At 43.7% G+C, this 15,581-nt stretch overlaps 1 protein-coding gene across 2 annotated transcripts in view; it reads left to right on the forward strand.

The window, feature by feature from the left end:
• SFMBT2 (Scm like with four mbt domains 2) overlaps nucleotides 1-8,278 on the forward strand; it is a 122,604-nt gene extending 114,326 nt beyond the window's left edge. For both annotated transcript variants that reach the window (XM_037389468.1, XM_037389469.1), the window contains one exon: nucleotides 942-8,278. In XM_037389468.1, coding sequence (XP_037245365.1) covers nucleotides 942-1,082 — 141 coding nt within the window. In that variant the 3' untranslated portion in view covers nucleotides 1,083-8,278. The remainder of the gene's footprint in view (nucleotides 1-941) is intronic.
• Nucleotides 8,279-15,581: the final 7,303 nt, after the last annotated feature.

A 15,581-nucleotide genomic window follows, 5' to 3' on the forward strand; every position in this document is an offset into this window, starting at 1 on the left:
CTGATCAAAGCAGTGCTTAAGGTGTCCAAATCCTCCTTGCGTTTACTGCTGTCTAATCAGGGCTGTCCTGGGGAGTTGATGTTGCCTGTGAGTTACAGTGCTTTTTCTGCACTTTGACTCTGATCCTCCCCTAAGGTGTAAAAAGCAGTTTTGTAGTCAGCTTGTCTGCTTCTCAGTCTACTCAAGAATGTAGAGGACTTGAGCTCTTAATTAAGAAGAGGGTCATAAAGCCAACAGAAATCCCTAATAAAATGGCTTTTGTCTGGGATGTTAGTTCATGGAGTTTGGTGCATAGATATGCCTGAGGTAAGGACGTGACCTCCAGAAGTCCCTTCCAGCCTACAGCATTCTGTGATTCTGGGACACACAGATTGCAAGGGTTCTGGGTGGTCCTGGCCCCCTGTCTTGGTTGTTCAGCAGCTGAAGCAGAGCAAGGCTCTGGGTGGACCAGGGGACACAGCATGGAGCGAGGCAGACATAAAACTGTGCTGAGAAGATCATGGGCCAAAAAAGGCGGGGGAAGGGTCTGATTTGGCAGTGGGACCAGCATCAGTTTCTCCACTCAGGTCCCTCCTGTGTCTCCTGGTGTGCTCTCTGCAGCCTCCCCCTTGTTTCAGTTCCTTAGTTGTAAAATAGGCCTAATCAGATCTCTGTGGACCCTGCAGAGTTTCTGTAGAAGGTGATCCTGCATTTCAGTAGCTGGGAGGATTTTCCTGAACTGGGGACAAGCCTGTGAAGACAAACTAGACAACTTCTGAAAAAGCAAGATGTATCTCAGAGAAAGGAGATGAGCAGCATCAAAGCGGGAGAAAGGCCAGAGGACAAAACTGCCTTTAATTCTGGGGACAAAATTCCCTTCTTACTTCTCCAGATCTCGTTATGCTTTCTGCCCTCCAGGGTCCACAAACGAAACCATTTTCCCTGTCTTTTTTCTTCCCCAGGACATCGACGGCCAAGCCCTTCTGTTACTGACACTGCCCACGGTGCAGGAGTGCATGGAGCTGAAGCTTGGGCCAGCCATCAAACTGTGTCACCAGATTGAGCGAGTAAAAGTTGCTTTCTATGCACAATATGCCAACTGACTGCACTTCTCGATTTCTTTCTGTTCTCCTTCTTGTTCCTTCTCTTTTTTAACATTTCAACTTGTTCAAGGTTTTTTTTTCCGCAATCCCTTCTCTTTTCCAAGAACACATGGAATTGGAAGCACTGGAAGTTAATCTATAGGGAAGAAAAAAAAAAAGCGACCCCCACACCAGAAAACTAGTAACAAATTGAACTGATTTTTCTGTACTTGTAAAGCACATCAAAAGACTGCTGGCACCTCTCCTGCTGAGCCTCGCCAAGCCGTTACACAGTGGTGCAAGGCCAACATGGATCAGATGGTTTGTCATTCATTAAAACAAAGCTACCGATGGCAGACACATTCCCAAGGAGAAGGGTCAGACATTTCCAGATGATGATGATGTTTTTTCTAGGCCAATTTCTGGATGTGAACATTTCTTTTATCCAAGTCTGACACACTTCCTTCATATTGAAATGTAAGCGACCATTTGTAGCATCACCTGGGGTTTACTGCAAATCTGATCTTAGTGATCATTGGGCTTTTTTTTTCTCCCGCCTCTCCAATCGTACAAAAGGAAAAAGTGTTATATCAGTTATAGACTGTTATTCCTGAGTAATTTATGAACAGGACTCATCCCACAGTCTCTACGGTATCAGACAAAGCTGCAGTGAACTGACAGGGGTGCAACAAGACCAAGTGCGCGGTAATGTGTCCTGAGCTGTGCTGGCTGTGCACAATAAGCTAAATGTGTCTGTGATGGGATCTGAACAGTGCTGCATTCATGTTCAGAAACATGCATGAAAGCATACATAGTCAAGCCCATCCTCTTAAATCCAAGTCACTTGAAAGACCCAACTTGGAGCCCCACAGGGTGGGGGAAAAAAAAAAAAAAAGACTATTCAGATTTAATGATGAGACTGTTGAGTGAATGCTGGTTTCATTTGTACCTTCATGAAGCTGGTTGCTAGGTGGGAATAAAAAGCATCAATCTTTACAGGCTGTTTACGCCATGGTGCTTTAGACCAGCTGAGGATCTGGCCCAATGCAGTCTACATAAAGCCCCCAATGTTGAGCCTGAATTTGCTGTAACTCAGCAAGGTTGGAGGCATTGCAGGGATGTAAAATTATCCCAAAAGCAAGATCCAAACTGGGACCAGACCATGTCTGAATTTTGCTCTGACTTTAAGGTGCAAGTGAATCCATCCTTCAGAAGGTGAATCAAGTGGGTTGTGCTGAGCTTTAGCCTGATTTCATAGGAAGCCATTGACTTTGGCAGACTTTTGTTCTCAAACCATGAACAGACCCCTGTTCCCTGGCCTCAGGGAGCTCAGCCTAGAAATTGCACACAGCTCTGTTACCATGCTGCGATGCCAAAGCCTACTCAGTGAAGACCTCTTCAAAAAGAAATGTAATTTCTAGCCCTAAATCTGAGGCCAGTGTTAGTGGCCAGAAAACCCCCACCTCAAGCACATACCATATGGGGACAGAAAACTTGGATCAGATAATCGTGCTGACCACCATGAGCTCAGAAGAACCTATTGACCAATACCAGGCTATAGCTGCTGCTTTCTCCTTCATCAGTTTCCTTAAATTCTTTGGATTAGTGGGGGAAAGCCTCAGAAATAAATATTTGGGACTATATGTGAATCTGCCCTAGAGCATGTGTTAGGCAAGAAGTATTGACTCTGTTTGCCATGCATTGCTGAGGAGTTTCTAGTCTGTCTTTCAGTGAGTTTCCTCATTTGCCACTGAGGAGTGTGGTGGGTTCGGGCACTGCAGGCTGGGCCAGATCCTGCCAGCTCCTGAGACTTCATTAGAACTTTTCTTACATAGGAGATCGGTAGGACTGGATCTGTGTTCAGCTGTTCGTACTGAAGATCTTGTTCAACTTCTCATCAACTGAAGGGAAGAGCAGTCACCTCTGCATCAAGTAATTTTCTTTTGTTTCTCAGAAATCCAGGAACAGGGTTCTGTAGTGGTGCAGACATTCAGAAACTGGGTTTTAGACTGAATTTCGTGCTGATGGTAGCAGTGGACTGTGTCCATGCAACTGCTTTGATAACTGCTTTGGATCTCCCGTAGGGTCCTCTAAAAACATTGCTCCTTGTTTCGTCTCTGAAGACAGAAGGATTGTGCCCAGCAGAATGAGAGCACAGCTGAGAAAAACACGGAGGGTGCTTCTCCCAGCTTTTCCTTCCTCCAGCCCAGTCTCTCTGACGGCTGGTAAACATCTTCTAGCAGGAGACAGTTTCCAAAAGACTACTGTCAGGAGAACTGGCATATGAGGACATTTCAAGGAAGGGAAGCAGAATGTCTGTTTGCTAAACAGCATCCCTGCACCGATCCTTTACTTACTGCATCCACCTTCTTCTGAGCATCCTTTTCTGCTCTGACATTTTTGGAATTTCTGGCCACTGGGATATGTCAGACGTTTAATGCTTCCTGGGACGTGTTGCAAAAATGTCATTGTTTTCTCCATCAGCCTTGTTACTGTAGATAATCGTATGGCAGCTAACTCCTGGAGGCACGGTCGGGGAGCAGACAGCCACAGACTCTGAGAGCCACCCGCTCTGATGCTGGCCAAGCAGGTGACGGGTGAAGCATTGAGTCCAAGTCACGGGAGTCTTTACTGACTGTTCAGGGAAGTTTAACCGTATTTAAAACTCACCTATTAAACAAAAAAAAAACATTTTCATTTTATCTTGCACCGGCTCTTTTTATTTCCTCAGGTTTCTCTCTCCTCACCATTCATCTTTCAAATTACTGTTCTTCATTGTTGTCTCATTTATTGTTCTGTGTCCTTTCGGAGAAGATGATAACCTGAAATCTCTATCCTAGAACTGCCTTGGGTGGAAAATGCTTTATTATTTCTTTAAGTCTTCAGGTTGGGAAGAACTAGGGGATTGGGCTACTGTTGTCTGCTGCAGTGATTGTCTTCCAGAAAAGCTGGAGCTGAACTTCTTAGACAATTTCTTGAGAAAGCAGAAAATGAACAGTGTGTAGTTTAACTGGAGAGTATGCTCAGATTGTCACTTGCAGCTTTAGCAGAGATCAGAAGGAATTACTTTTGCCTGGACTTCATTTCAGTTCTGGAACATTAACGAGGCTCTGGAGTAATGTACTTCAAAGGAAGTACTTCAAATTGGAAACCAAATCTTGGTAAAATATCACTTTATTTTGCAGCATAGAAGTATAAGCCACTGGAATGTTTTATTTTCCTTTTTTGGTCTAGCTCTTGTTCTTAGTTAAATTCAGAGCTGGTGCAACTTCACTGATACACCGATGACACTGGAGAAGCCACATCTTCTCCTTCCCTGTTCTGAATGTGGCGTTCAGGCCTGAAATTTATTGTGTTAGCTACAAAAGGCCACCACTGTGAAGTTCTGAACTCATGTTTATCCAGGGCCATTATCAAGGGCTGAGGAGCAACCCTGCTGTTGTTGCTTTTGGGCTGTTGGATGCAGCACATCATTCCCATGGACCATTTTTGTCCCACAAGAAGGGTGTGCAGGCAACTGTTACTAGCTACTCTTCAGGCAGGACCAGGGACGGGCATTCCTGGAGCAAAAGTAGGGGGTTGAAGAGTGTGGTACATGCTTATCTTCATCTTCACTGGCTTCTTTTGAGCTTGCACTCAGTCAGACTGAACAGATCCACGGGCAGGTCCCTGCCATTTCCCAACCTCCTTAGCACTTCCCTTGACAGAATTAGACAATTCCCAGTCTGCAGGCCCAAAGCACCAGTCTCTGAAATTGAATTAAAGCATTAACTTAAGGGAATGTCCATGGTTCCCTGTCTGGTTGTCCTGCCTTCCTCCTGCTGTCATGGATGCTTCTCTCCCACCTTGAAGAAGAATGCTCTCTTTAGTTTCAGAGCTCATCTTCTTCCCTTTCCAGCTCGAAAACACAGCTCCCATCCACACTCCCTTTTTTTTTCTCAGTGCCAGGATGACCAAACCCTGGCTTTTTCTACCTCTCGGAGGTGTTATGGCCTCTCAGCTCTGAGGATTTCAGGGTCTTCAGCTACGCTGTGTTAACCATATGCAATAGCCCTTGATAGTTTTGTTCTGTAGGGTGCAGAAAACCTCCTAGAAATGCTATGTGCCCTCAGTAACCACTGAAATCAGTGCAAATGGTTATACAATTACTGCAGCATCCAGCAGGTGCATGTCCTGGCTGAGATGGCCTGACCCCCATTGTCAGAGGTATTTGAATGTTTGCTAGGATTTGCAAAGTTTCTCAGAAGGTTAGACACCTAAACCCCATTAATATTTCAGTCTGGGTAAACAGCTAATTTGCCTTAAACTGGAAAGTCACAATTCCTTGGCTTGTCCTTCAACCTTTTGCAGTCCCCAGTCATGTGGTGTGGAGCAAACACCATCTCAGCTCTATGAAGGCAAATCAGACACTGTTGTGCTGCCATGATCAACATGTGGTCACCTGGAAAGCCTGCTTTTGTCTTTTCAGGGCACAGCATTGAGTTTGGCAGAGCTTCAGTGCCATCTCAGTGTTTTAGAAGCTCGGTACCATCAGGGCACTTCAAATACTTTTTGCTTTTCTGGTGCAGTGTGTCTAGAAAATGATGAGCTCGGACTGTTCCTCCCATTTACAAATTCAAGTGCCAAAAGAGAAGAACATGCTGCAACTGAGCACCATTAAAACCAGCTTTATTACATGTGGATAAATATAGTCTTAAGGGCTCTGTTTTGGTGCTATGTAACGCTGTATTTTCCATTGGTGGGGATTACAAAGCTGATTCCCTCCTCCAGGAAGTATTTTCTGTATTTTGCAGTGTCTTAAGCTTAGGATTTTATTTTTTTCTTGTGGCTGTAGATTTTTGAACTCAGATACACTCAACAAATATCCCCTCTCCCCAGTCATGTGAGTTTTGGAGAAGTTTTATACAGTATAATTATTTTAAAACTGTTTCAAAATGTGCGTGCATGTGTATTTTCCCCTCAGTAATACTCTTCATCACATCAGCTGATGCAGAACTAAGGATATCTGTTACTCAGGATTTGATCCAGAAGTAACTGAGGTTAGTGGAAGGGCCCTCGCAGATGTGTGGGCTGTGGGACAAAGTCTTCACCAAATTTTTTCACTTAGAAGTCAAAAAGTGTGCAGTTAGTTAACATAAAATGTAAACCCCTCCTTCTTCTGGCAGGCAGAAATCCAACTGAAATCTGCTAGACTTAACAAGAGAGGGCTCGTGTCCTAAGGTGCTCATGAACTCCCAGTAAAGGAGCAGAAGCATTTAATATTCTCATTTATTCTTTGGTACAATACTCCAGCAAGAAGTACGAATGATCTTAATGACTGAATTTAGAATATGTGACAGTCATCAAAAGATGAGCTTTACAGCCCGCTAGTCCTTTAAATGTCAGCTGTCCTGCAGAAGAGTGGTTTTGCAATAGTTTGGTGCGACGTACTGGAATTCTCTTGCAGAAGACGTGAAATGCACACAAAACCAACATAGGTCATAGTTCTAAATACTCACGTTTTTTCTCTTGTTCTAGTCTTTTATATTAATTCTTTGAGAAAGGTCTCATGTTCATGATTTAAAACTCCAGCATCTGTGATGGCCCATGGCACCACGTACCAGCAGAACATGTCTTTATCCATCATCACACTATAGATGAGCATGGGGGTGTTCTGTTGACAAGCAGTTAGGTCGGGTGAGACAAGGAGACCTTGCTTCAACACCTTGTTGAAGGAGTCATCTGTGCAGCCTGAAGGGCAGGTGTTCCCCACAGCTCACTGTGGCAGGACAGATGTTTCCAGTGACAATATTGCTGGATTGGTCTCGTAGCCCAAGCAGCCTTATGCAGCAGGTCAGTTACCATGTGGCTACCTACCCACAGATGTTCCTGGTCTTGATGACCACCAAGGATGTGTGTCTGGGGGGTTGGGTTTCAGGGAAGGATAGAGGTTGGAGTTCTGGGCTTGAGAGAGTCTTCGTGGAGGGGGACCTCTCACAGCAGAGGAGCATAGCCATGGTCCATAAGCATCATTCCTGAAGGCTTCTCTGAGACCTTTTTCAAAGCAAAGATGCTTTGAGTCCCAGCAGGGGCCAGGTGAGAGGAAGTAAAGAAGTTGGCAATACACCCACTATTCAGCTAAAATGCTGAAACGTTTGTATTTTGTTTTCCCAGTGGAGATAAAGAGATTTGGCTAAGGTGGCTCCAGGCACTTTGGCTGGAGAGTAGGCAAAATCAGTCTTTCTTCCTTCTGCCCAGCTTCTTTGTGTCTTCTGGGTTTAAGGCCTGAAGAACCTCCTCTTGCACCTCTCAGACCTCAGTCAGAAGCTAAAACTCCCCCACAGGAAAAGGTGACATTGCCCTGGGTTCAGGTTGTGAGTCTAAAAAGCACTCTGCTCTGTATTACCATGTGACAGGTTGGAAATGATCTTTCCCGAGTCACTCCACCTGCTTGTTGCTGCTCCAGTCTCACCAGAGATTATGGATGTTGCATCTGCTTATAAACTTACACATTAAATTTCCCAGTCCCTGTTCTGCCAGACAAGGTCAGGATATGATGATGTGAAGTCATTCCAGCAGCCTTCACCTTCAGGGACCTGCTTGATAGAAAACATCCGGGGAACAGTATTGTGACACTTCCATGTATGCAGGCAGGGATGTCACGTACAGCCGGGCATTTGCTGCAGTACGGTCCGCCAGAGATGACAGTCCCAAGTGCAGGCTTTGAAGGGACTTGAGTCTTCTCATGTACCATGGTAGGACGAGGTAAAAAATTAAAACCCTGCTGTCTCTTATGGAACAACAGAAATTAGCTTCAAAACCAGCAGTTACGGTCCATTCGTGGTGATGCACGTTGGAAACCTTTGAATTGTTTTGCATTCCAGTTTGTACCAGAGATTTGATTCAAACTTTATGTATATAATCCCTTTGGTGTGTTACAACAATATATGTGTGTGTGTGTGTGTATATATATATATATGTGTATATATGTGTGTGTGTACATGTATGTGTATATATATACATATAAATCAATGCTGGTGTTTTTACTTTTTAAAGTTCACAGGGCAAAGGGCATGTTGTTAGTTTGCTGTAAGATTCTATTCTGTATATATGTTTTCATGTAAATAAGTGAAAATCTATATTCAGAGTTATATTTTAATTTTTATTCAAAATTAAATAAATCCCCTTTTTACTTGAAACAATTGTAAGCCACGTTGTTATTAAAGTAACAATAAATCGTATCTGTCTCTGGGGTAGTTTTTTTTTTGTTTGGCTGGGCAGTGAGGGTTGTATTTTGATGTATTTGGTTCATCCCTGAGGAAGTAAGGTGAGAAAGCCATCTGCTTGGCTTCGCGGCTAATACCAGCTTTCCTCCATCTGGAGCGACCTCGCGCATATTTTAGGACAGGCCAGCCTGGATTTGTCCTGTGCAGTCTAAGGCACTTGCAGAGGCATCTCTGGGCTCCTTCTTTGTCCCTGGAGGGAAGCATCAACAGTGAGCTTTAGACTGGCCAGATCAAATGGCCCCAGGGAACTGCCTTTCTTCAGTGCTTTTGGAGGATATCTGGAAAAGGTGAAGTCTTCATTTAGGTTAATACTAAGAGAACACAAATATGAGCCAGTGGCTGGTCTACGTGTGTGGACATAGATAGACAACAGCTGTGGTTGCCTCCCTCAGAGCATAATGGACACACAGTGGCATGCATTCCAGGCCGTGCAGGTTCCTGTCCAAGTAGATGTGTGTCTCCACATCTGTGTGCTCTGCATGCTCTGCACCTGAGCCCTGGTGAATGTGCCTCAGCTGCCTGCACCACAGTCTTGGTGTCATTGAGCCCCTGGACCTCCAGCAAGGTACCACGCAGCCTGTCTGGCTTAACCCACTGTAGATGCCAAGCTGCAGGGTTTGGGTTTATGTGCCTGCAAGTTCTTCCCAGAAGCAGTGTGGCAGAACATGAAACAAGAAGCGGGGCGGGGGGGGGGGGGGGGGAGGGAGGGAGATGCAAAAGCATCCAAAGACATTTTAGTGTCACAAGTAGAGTGACGAGGAGCAGGGTGAAGGATGGGAGTGAAGGTAATACAATGAGCAACAGGCAAAGAAGGCTGTAGTGAGAGAGGAGCTGTTGGTGGCAGGACAATAATTAAAGCAGGACCACAGCACGTGGAGTAGAGATGCAGAAAACACCACTTCCCAAGGTGCACAGCAGCCTTTGAACATGGGGGAAGCCATCCTGAAGCGGTGGAAAAGTGCTATTCATAAGAGTCCAAGAAGCGGGCTGCTGTCTTTCTTAGATGTTTAATCTTAACATTTTCCCTCCAGTTACAGGCTGTGTTGAGAAGTAAGTTCCAGCTTTGCAAGTGAGGCATCTCGCCTTTCAGACCACTGAATGGCATCCTGAGTCCTGCCCAGAGTATTTGTTGGGCCAAGCTGTCTACTGGACATTTGCCGTTGGTCTCATCACCCATCCCCTCTGCGCAGTGAAAGTGGTGGTGCACACCCCGAGGCAGCAGTATTGCATCCATCGATGTATGCATGGGAAAAAGGGAGCACGGAGTACAGAATTGGCTAACAAGAACTCAGATGATCCTTGTTTTGGTTTTGCTCCCTCAATCCCATTCCGTTGTCTCTTGTGGATACAATGAAAGGGGGGAAACAAAATTGCTCCTTCCATGGTCCACTGTTTCTCTTAGTTCATCAAACTTGGCTATTCTTTAGCAGGCAAAAATGCAACCATGGGCAAACAAGTGGGTTTAGGGTGATTTGCTAAAAGATCAAACCACTGGAAAGATACTTCTTTGTTTGTTTGTTTGTTTTTTGTTACAATGTCAACAAAGTCTTGGGATGGGTATCCTTTTGTGTTATTCATCATGACGCTGTAACCACAGCCCATGCTTTGGAAAGGACAAAAGTACAGATAGTTAGAGAAGTGATCTGTCCAAACAGCCTTAAAAATAAGGCATCAGACCAATGGATAGTGATGTGTGTTGGCCTATGGCTTGCTAGACCACAGGAGTCCTCACTGAAAGGAAGGATTTACACAAGGAAATAATTCTAAGCTAAGTCTGATGGCGACATAAAGCTAAAAGAGCAAAAGCTGGAATGTTTTATGATATTCTTTAGAATCCAGAGGTGAAAATAAATCCATGTATCTCCCTGCAGCTTATTACATAGTCATTTAAAAGTAATGCAAAGGTCAGACATTGTTTTTTAAATTTCTGCCCCAGCTCAGGGAAAACATGCTGAGAGCTCTGCAAAGAGCTAATTCTTGGAGAATGTCTGGCAAGATACTCCAAATGAGTTCCTTGAAATTAATGACCAACACATGAAATATAGCTGCCATATATGATTTCCTCAAGGAAAAAAGATCTCGCAGCCTTGCTTCTGACATCACAGGCCAAGATTTTTAAGACACCTCCATTTTTAGTGTTGCAGTTCTTCATGCACAATTAATTCAGGAAAGATTTCTAGCTACTTCACCTGATTTGTGGACATGATCAAGCACTCATGTAAGCAGCATTATGAACACCAACATGTAGTCAACTACCCTGTAAAGAAACACCTACAAAAATAAAGTTGGATTTTCAGGTCTCTGAGGAAACGCCATCTTTCATTTCTGCATACAGAATGAACAAAAAAAGTTGGTAGCATTATTTCATTCCTAAGTTTTTAGACATACTTTCAAGACAAATAATTACTGTTTTTAATAACCAGTTATTGCCATTACTGCTGCTTTTGTTAGCATTGTTATTGCTTTTTTAATTTCAAGATTCATGCCTTTCATTGAAATTTAATGATTCTCAAAGTCCCTCTACTGCTACAATATTTACTTAGGAACGATACACCTCTTGCTATATTGTCTGTACTCAATTACCATAAGTTGATTTTATAACTGCATCTCAGCTGAAGTTGTAATTACACTGTCTTCTCTAATAAGTCATAAAATCTTAAAACCAGAGAAAAATAGTGCTGCAGGACACCTTGAGGTGTCAGCTTGGCTGTTTCCCCTCTACAAGGCAGGACCAATTAGATAAATCTTATTCCTATTTGGCATTTGTTTAACCTGACCTTCCGATGGGTGTCAAAATAAGACCTCCAGCAACAAGCGATTCCCCAGCACTTCTACAGCATGTAAAAAGAAGTGATGGCATTTGGATGATGGAGTGTAATATTCCCAGGCAAAACCACTGAGCTGATGTTGCCATTGAATGACCATTTCATTTTGAAAAGCTCAATCTGACTAGTGATTAATGTAGCAATTAGTAGAAGTAAAAGCAGGAAAATCACAGTTAAGATGGATTAGATTCCCAGTAAGTAACAGTGATAACAATGCCCATCAGGAGTGCTTAGCTGGGGAGGCAGAGCGTGTGATCCGGAGGTTACAGCAGATGATGGTGCTACAGCCAACTTCCCTGCAATGCCTAGTGCTGCCATCGCTGTGCTTGCGTCTCTGGGTAAGTCACCTCTGGAAATAAAGCTTGGGAACACCATGTTCCTAGCTTGTGCCCAGGCAACAAAGCAGCCCACTGACATGCATCCAAGAATCTGACCAAGAAGGTCAGATCCAGAGCTGCAAGGGCTAAGCAGGAAGGTTTGCCCAGCGGTGCCTAGTCATGAGTTTGCGTCAGGGAGGAGCTATTGGCCATAAAGAGGAGTAGATGGGCTTCACCAGCAGTCATTCTCAGGTGCTTCTGAATCAATTGGACACTCTCCCATGCCATTTTAGGGAACACAACACCTATGATGGACATGGGATGGGAATTCTTGAGCACAGATTCCTTCCAGGCATGATAATACAGTCTCCTGCTAGCTAGAGAGAGAGAGAGCTAGGAACAACCCTTAGCACACGAAAGAGCTGCTAGCTCCTGATGATCCTGCTCAAGGGGGGTTTTCCAAGGTGATGGCTCTCTGGAGCCTACCCTTTGCTCCCAGGAGAAGACAGAGAAGACAACATTCCCAACTCAGCTCAGAATTAACAGCAATCTTTGATTCTCCGATGCAGAGCTTTTAAGACACCCCTCACCCCTCCTTTATTTAACATATATAAATCTAAAATATCTCCATAAGAATCAACGTAAGTTTTCCATGTAAATGTGGAGTCTGCACATAGCAAAAGGGAGAGTAGCTGAGGAAAGGAAGGAAAGCAAGCAGGTCCAAACCCTGACACCAAGGACCTTGACTCCACTCCTCACAAAACTTCAGAACAGATATAATTCTCCTAACTTTACTCCCATGAGAAAGTGAAGCGTTCTCATATTTGAATGGATAGGCACAATACAACTAATTCACCCAGATCAGCTCCATTTTTGCAGTCTTTCTGAGTGTGCCTGTGCTCTTAGTCCCATGCAGAAGCTCTACACCTAACAGCTTTATCGTACTGGGGCTGTTGTAGACAATAGGTTACAGTCCTGCTGTTGTAGATGCAGATTGCTCTGTTATGTACAACTGTCCTTCCCCTCGGACGAGAGTGACGGACATCACTCTGATCCTCTGGGTGACAATACCCACACAGCAGCCACCCATTTCTGTGAAATTCTCCAGCTGATGGATGCAATTAAGTCAAACATGGAGCAACTACTGTTGGCGTGTGCTTAGTCTAGGGTTTGCTGCTGCTATTTCAGGTGTGAAATATGCCCACATGTTGGAAAGCTTACTATGTCTTTCCATGTGTATCAGCTGGACATAGAGAAACAACAGCCTGTCACCGTAAATCTCCCTTCCCGCATGCACACACATGCAGAGCACTCAGGGAGATATTCCCTGCCAAGACAATTTGCAGTCTCTCATGATGAGACCTAGCAAAAGGCAAGGACCTTTTCAGGGGAGGAAAGTGTTGTTATCACTTTCATGGACTTGTCATCAAGACCTGGAGACCTTGCAGCAGCCAGGAACCTTGTTCCCACTGGTTTAAGGTGAGATCACACAGGTATCTAGCTAAGACTGTGCTGGGGATGATCACCATATCAAAATGCAATCCTTACTCTGAAGTTCACTTTTGTTCACAGTTGGAAAGATCCTCAAACATCCAAACTGTAAATCCTTAGCTTGAGTTTGCACAGGAGCCCTGCAAGCTCTGCTGAGCTCCTGGATGTATGGTTGACCTTAACTGCATTTTACCAGTGCAGCTTTCTACTTTACCGCCTCCACAGCAGGAATTTACCTAGGCAAGGAGGTCCTGAGCACACCTTGCTTTTGTGTGCCAGACCTTTGGCACCTCATTTTCATGTTCTGTTGTGAAGATAATAGAGACAAGCACAAAAAGAGAGAAGAGCTGGGCACCATCTCAGGACCGCTCTGTCTCAAAGAACCTATGTTAGGCTGAATTAAACCCCTAAGCATCATCTCATCGAGGGGAAAAAACCCTCATCTCATTCTGTGCATGACCAGTAGCTACAACTGCTGGTGCCTTGGAGCTTGACTTCATTTTTAGCCCACATTATTGCAAGTAATAAATTAACAAGAGTATCTTCTACCAAGAACTTGGAATAAATTCATACACTTCTTTCCAGTGGGAAAGTGCTTATTGTCCTCTCTCAGCACATTAAACACTGAGGCAGACTGGGATGTTCCTGGACATCACACAGCGTGGCAGTGAAAAACTGGGAATCCTTTTCCCCATTTTCCCTGCTCAAGAGCCTTCAATGCACCTCAAAAGCCAATGTAAAACCTTCCCTGTCCTTCAGGTGGCTGGAAACACCGGATCCCTAAGAGGCCAGTTGGGTTGGTGCCTTGGTCATGGCATTTCTGGGTGAAATCTGAATTTCTGTAAGAGGACACTGTGGCTGTGGGAGGGCAGGGCAGAAAGGAACTGGTCCAGGCCCAAGTATTTGTTGACAATGAGGTGGGTGGAGGAAAAGATCGTGCCCACAGATCACAAAAAAGGTTCTCACAAAGAGGTACAGATGCAGCAATGACCAAAGGTTGGGATGCATGTGATGGAGGGGACTGTTCCCTGTCTAGTGAAGACAGTCTTTCCTGTGGCTTAAAAGGCCTGATGGGATAAACAATAGGACAGGAAGGAGAGACAATGGATAGTGGAGAAGAGGCTGGAATTTGAACTGCAGACTGCTGAATGATGCACCCAATGTTAGGGGATATTGTTTTCTGCCATGATTCCTCCAAAACCCAATACAACATTTTCAGAAATGTGTTTCAAGGTTTTATTTCTCTTTTAGGAGTGGAGCTCCTATTGCACAGCATTTTGGAGTTGCTTTTGGGGGGCTTTTTCTTTCTCTTTTTTTTTTTTTTTTTTTTTTAATTCTTTTTATAAAAAACAGCTTTTCTGTTTCCATTTATATGGCTAAGCCACAGTATCTATGTGCATGTGTCTCTGTGTGTGTGTCTCCAGTTCATTGTGAAACACAAACCAGAATATCAAGTCTTTGCATTTCCTTAGATCATTTTTTTATCTGATATTGAATTAAGTAAAGGGCTTAATGTTCAAAGTGGTGTTTGGGGAGTTACTCACACAAATTCTGTTATTGCTGTTAATGGGATTTGTGCACATTGCTTTGAAGATGAGTCCCTTAATGTAGAATAGGAAAAGACATTCTAAATTGTAACTTATTTCAGACTAATCTATCTTTTTTACTGATAGAGCATTAGAGACATGAAGCACAGAAGCATTTGCTGTATTTTTTTCATGTATTAGTATTATTGACAGGCATGTGAAGACAGGTTTGGTTCAGATAATCCAGTGGATAGTTTGCTTAATTTTTAGAAGTGGAAAGAAACTGACTTTAAATTTTGAAATAATGATGACATCTGGTGACATTTCAGAGAATACAGACCTAGAAATAAATGGTCATAAAACATTTCCTAGACACCATCTTACACTGCAGACTCAATACTGATGCAAATCTTAGTTCGCAAAGTGGACATCTCAACCTGCAGCGTGGTAGTACCTCCCTTGGTTATTGCACTAAGTGATGACCATCGTGGTTTTAAGATGCAACTGGTGCTACCATGTAATATAGTCTGGTTTAGCTTTGCAGCTATATTGATTCTTTCAGTGCAATCACTATGGAGAGATGCTTACCAACCCTGGTTGTGTAATTTTATGCCAAGAAGGAAAGAGTTTTTTAAAACTTACGGTCGTTGAGGAGACAGTTGCATAGGTTACTGGCAAACTTGGAGTCTCCTTGGACTTTCTATATAAGGGAAGTAAATTAAGGTTCAGTGATCAGTCAGCTGTACCTATAGGATCAACTGTTATTTGAGACCCCTTAGAAGACTCTGAGATACCTGTAAGGAGCATGTGTGACACTTAATTAACATAGTACCACCTATTGAATGAATACATATGATTTTTTTGAGAAATGTAATGCATAAACATGAATGTGGACTATATAGTTTTGTTCACGTTCAGTGGAGCAATCCCCTGTGCATCCAGTGCTGCAATAAAGGAATCCTGCTTCTTAATGCTACATTGGTGTTAAGGATTTTTCTTATTCCCGATTTTGGTGACACTAGGAGCAATAAAGAGCAGGTAAGGGGAAGTTTGACTCATGGGACTGTGGAGAAAAAGGCTTGAGGATACAGCATCC

The sequence above is a fragment of the Falco rusticolus genome, chromosome 5 (assembly GCF_015220075.1).
Source record: "Falco rusticolus isolate bFalRus1 chromosome 5, bFalRus1.pri, whole genome shotgun sequence".
NCBI lineage: Eukaryota > Metazoa > Chordata > Aves > Falconiformes > Falconidae > Falco > Falco rusticolus.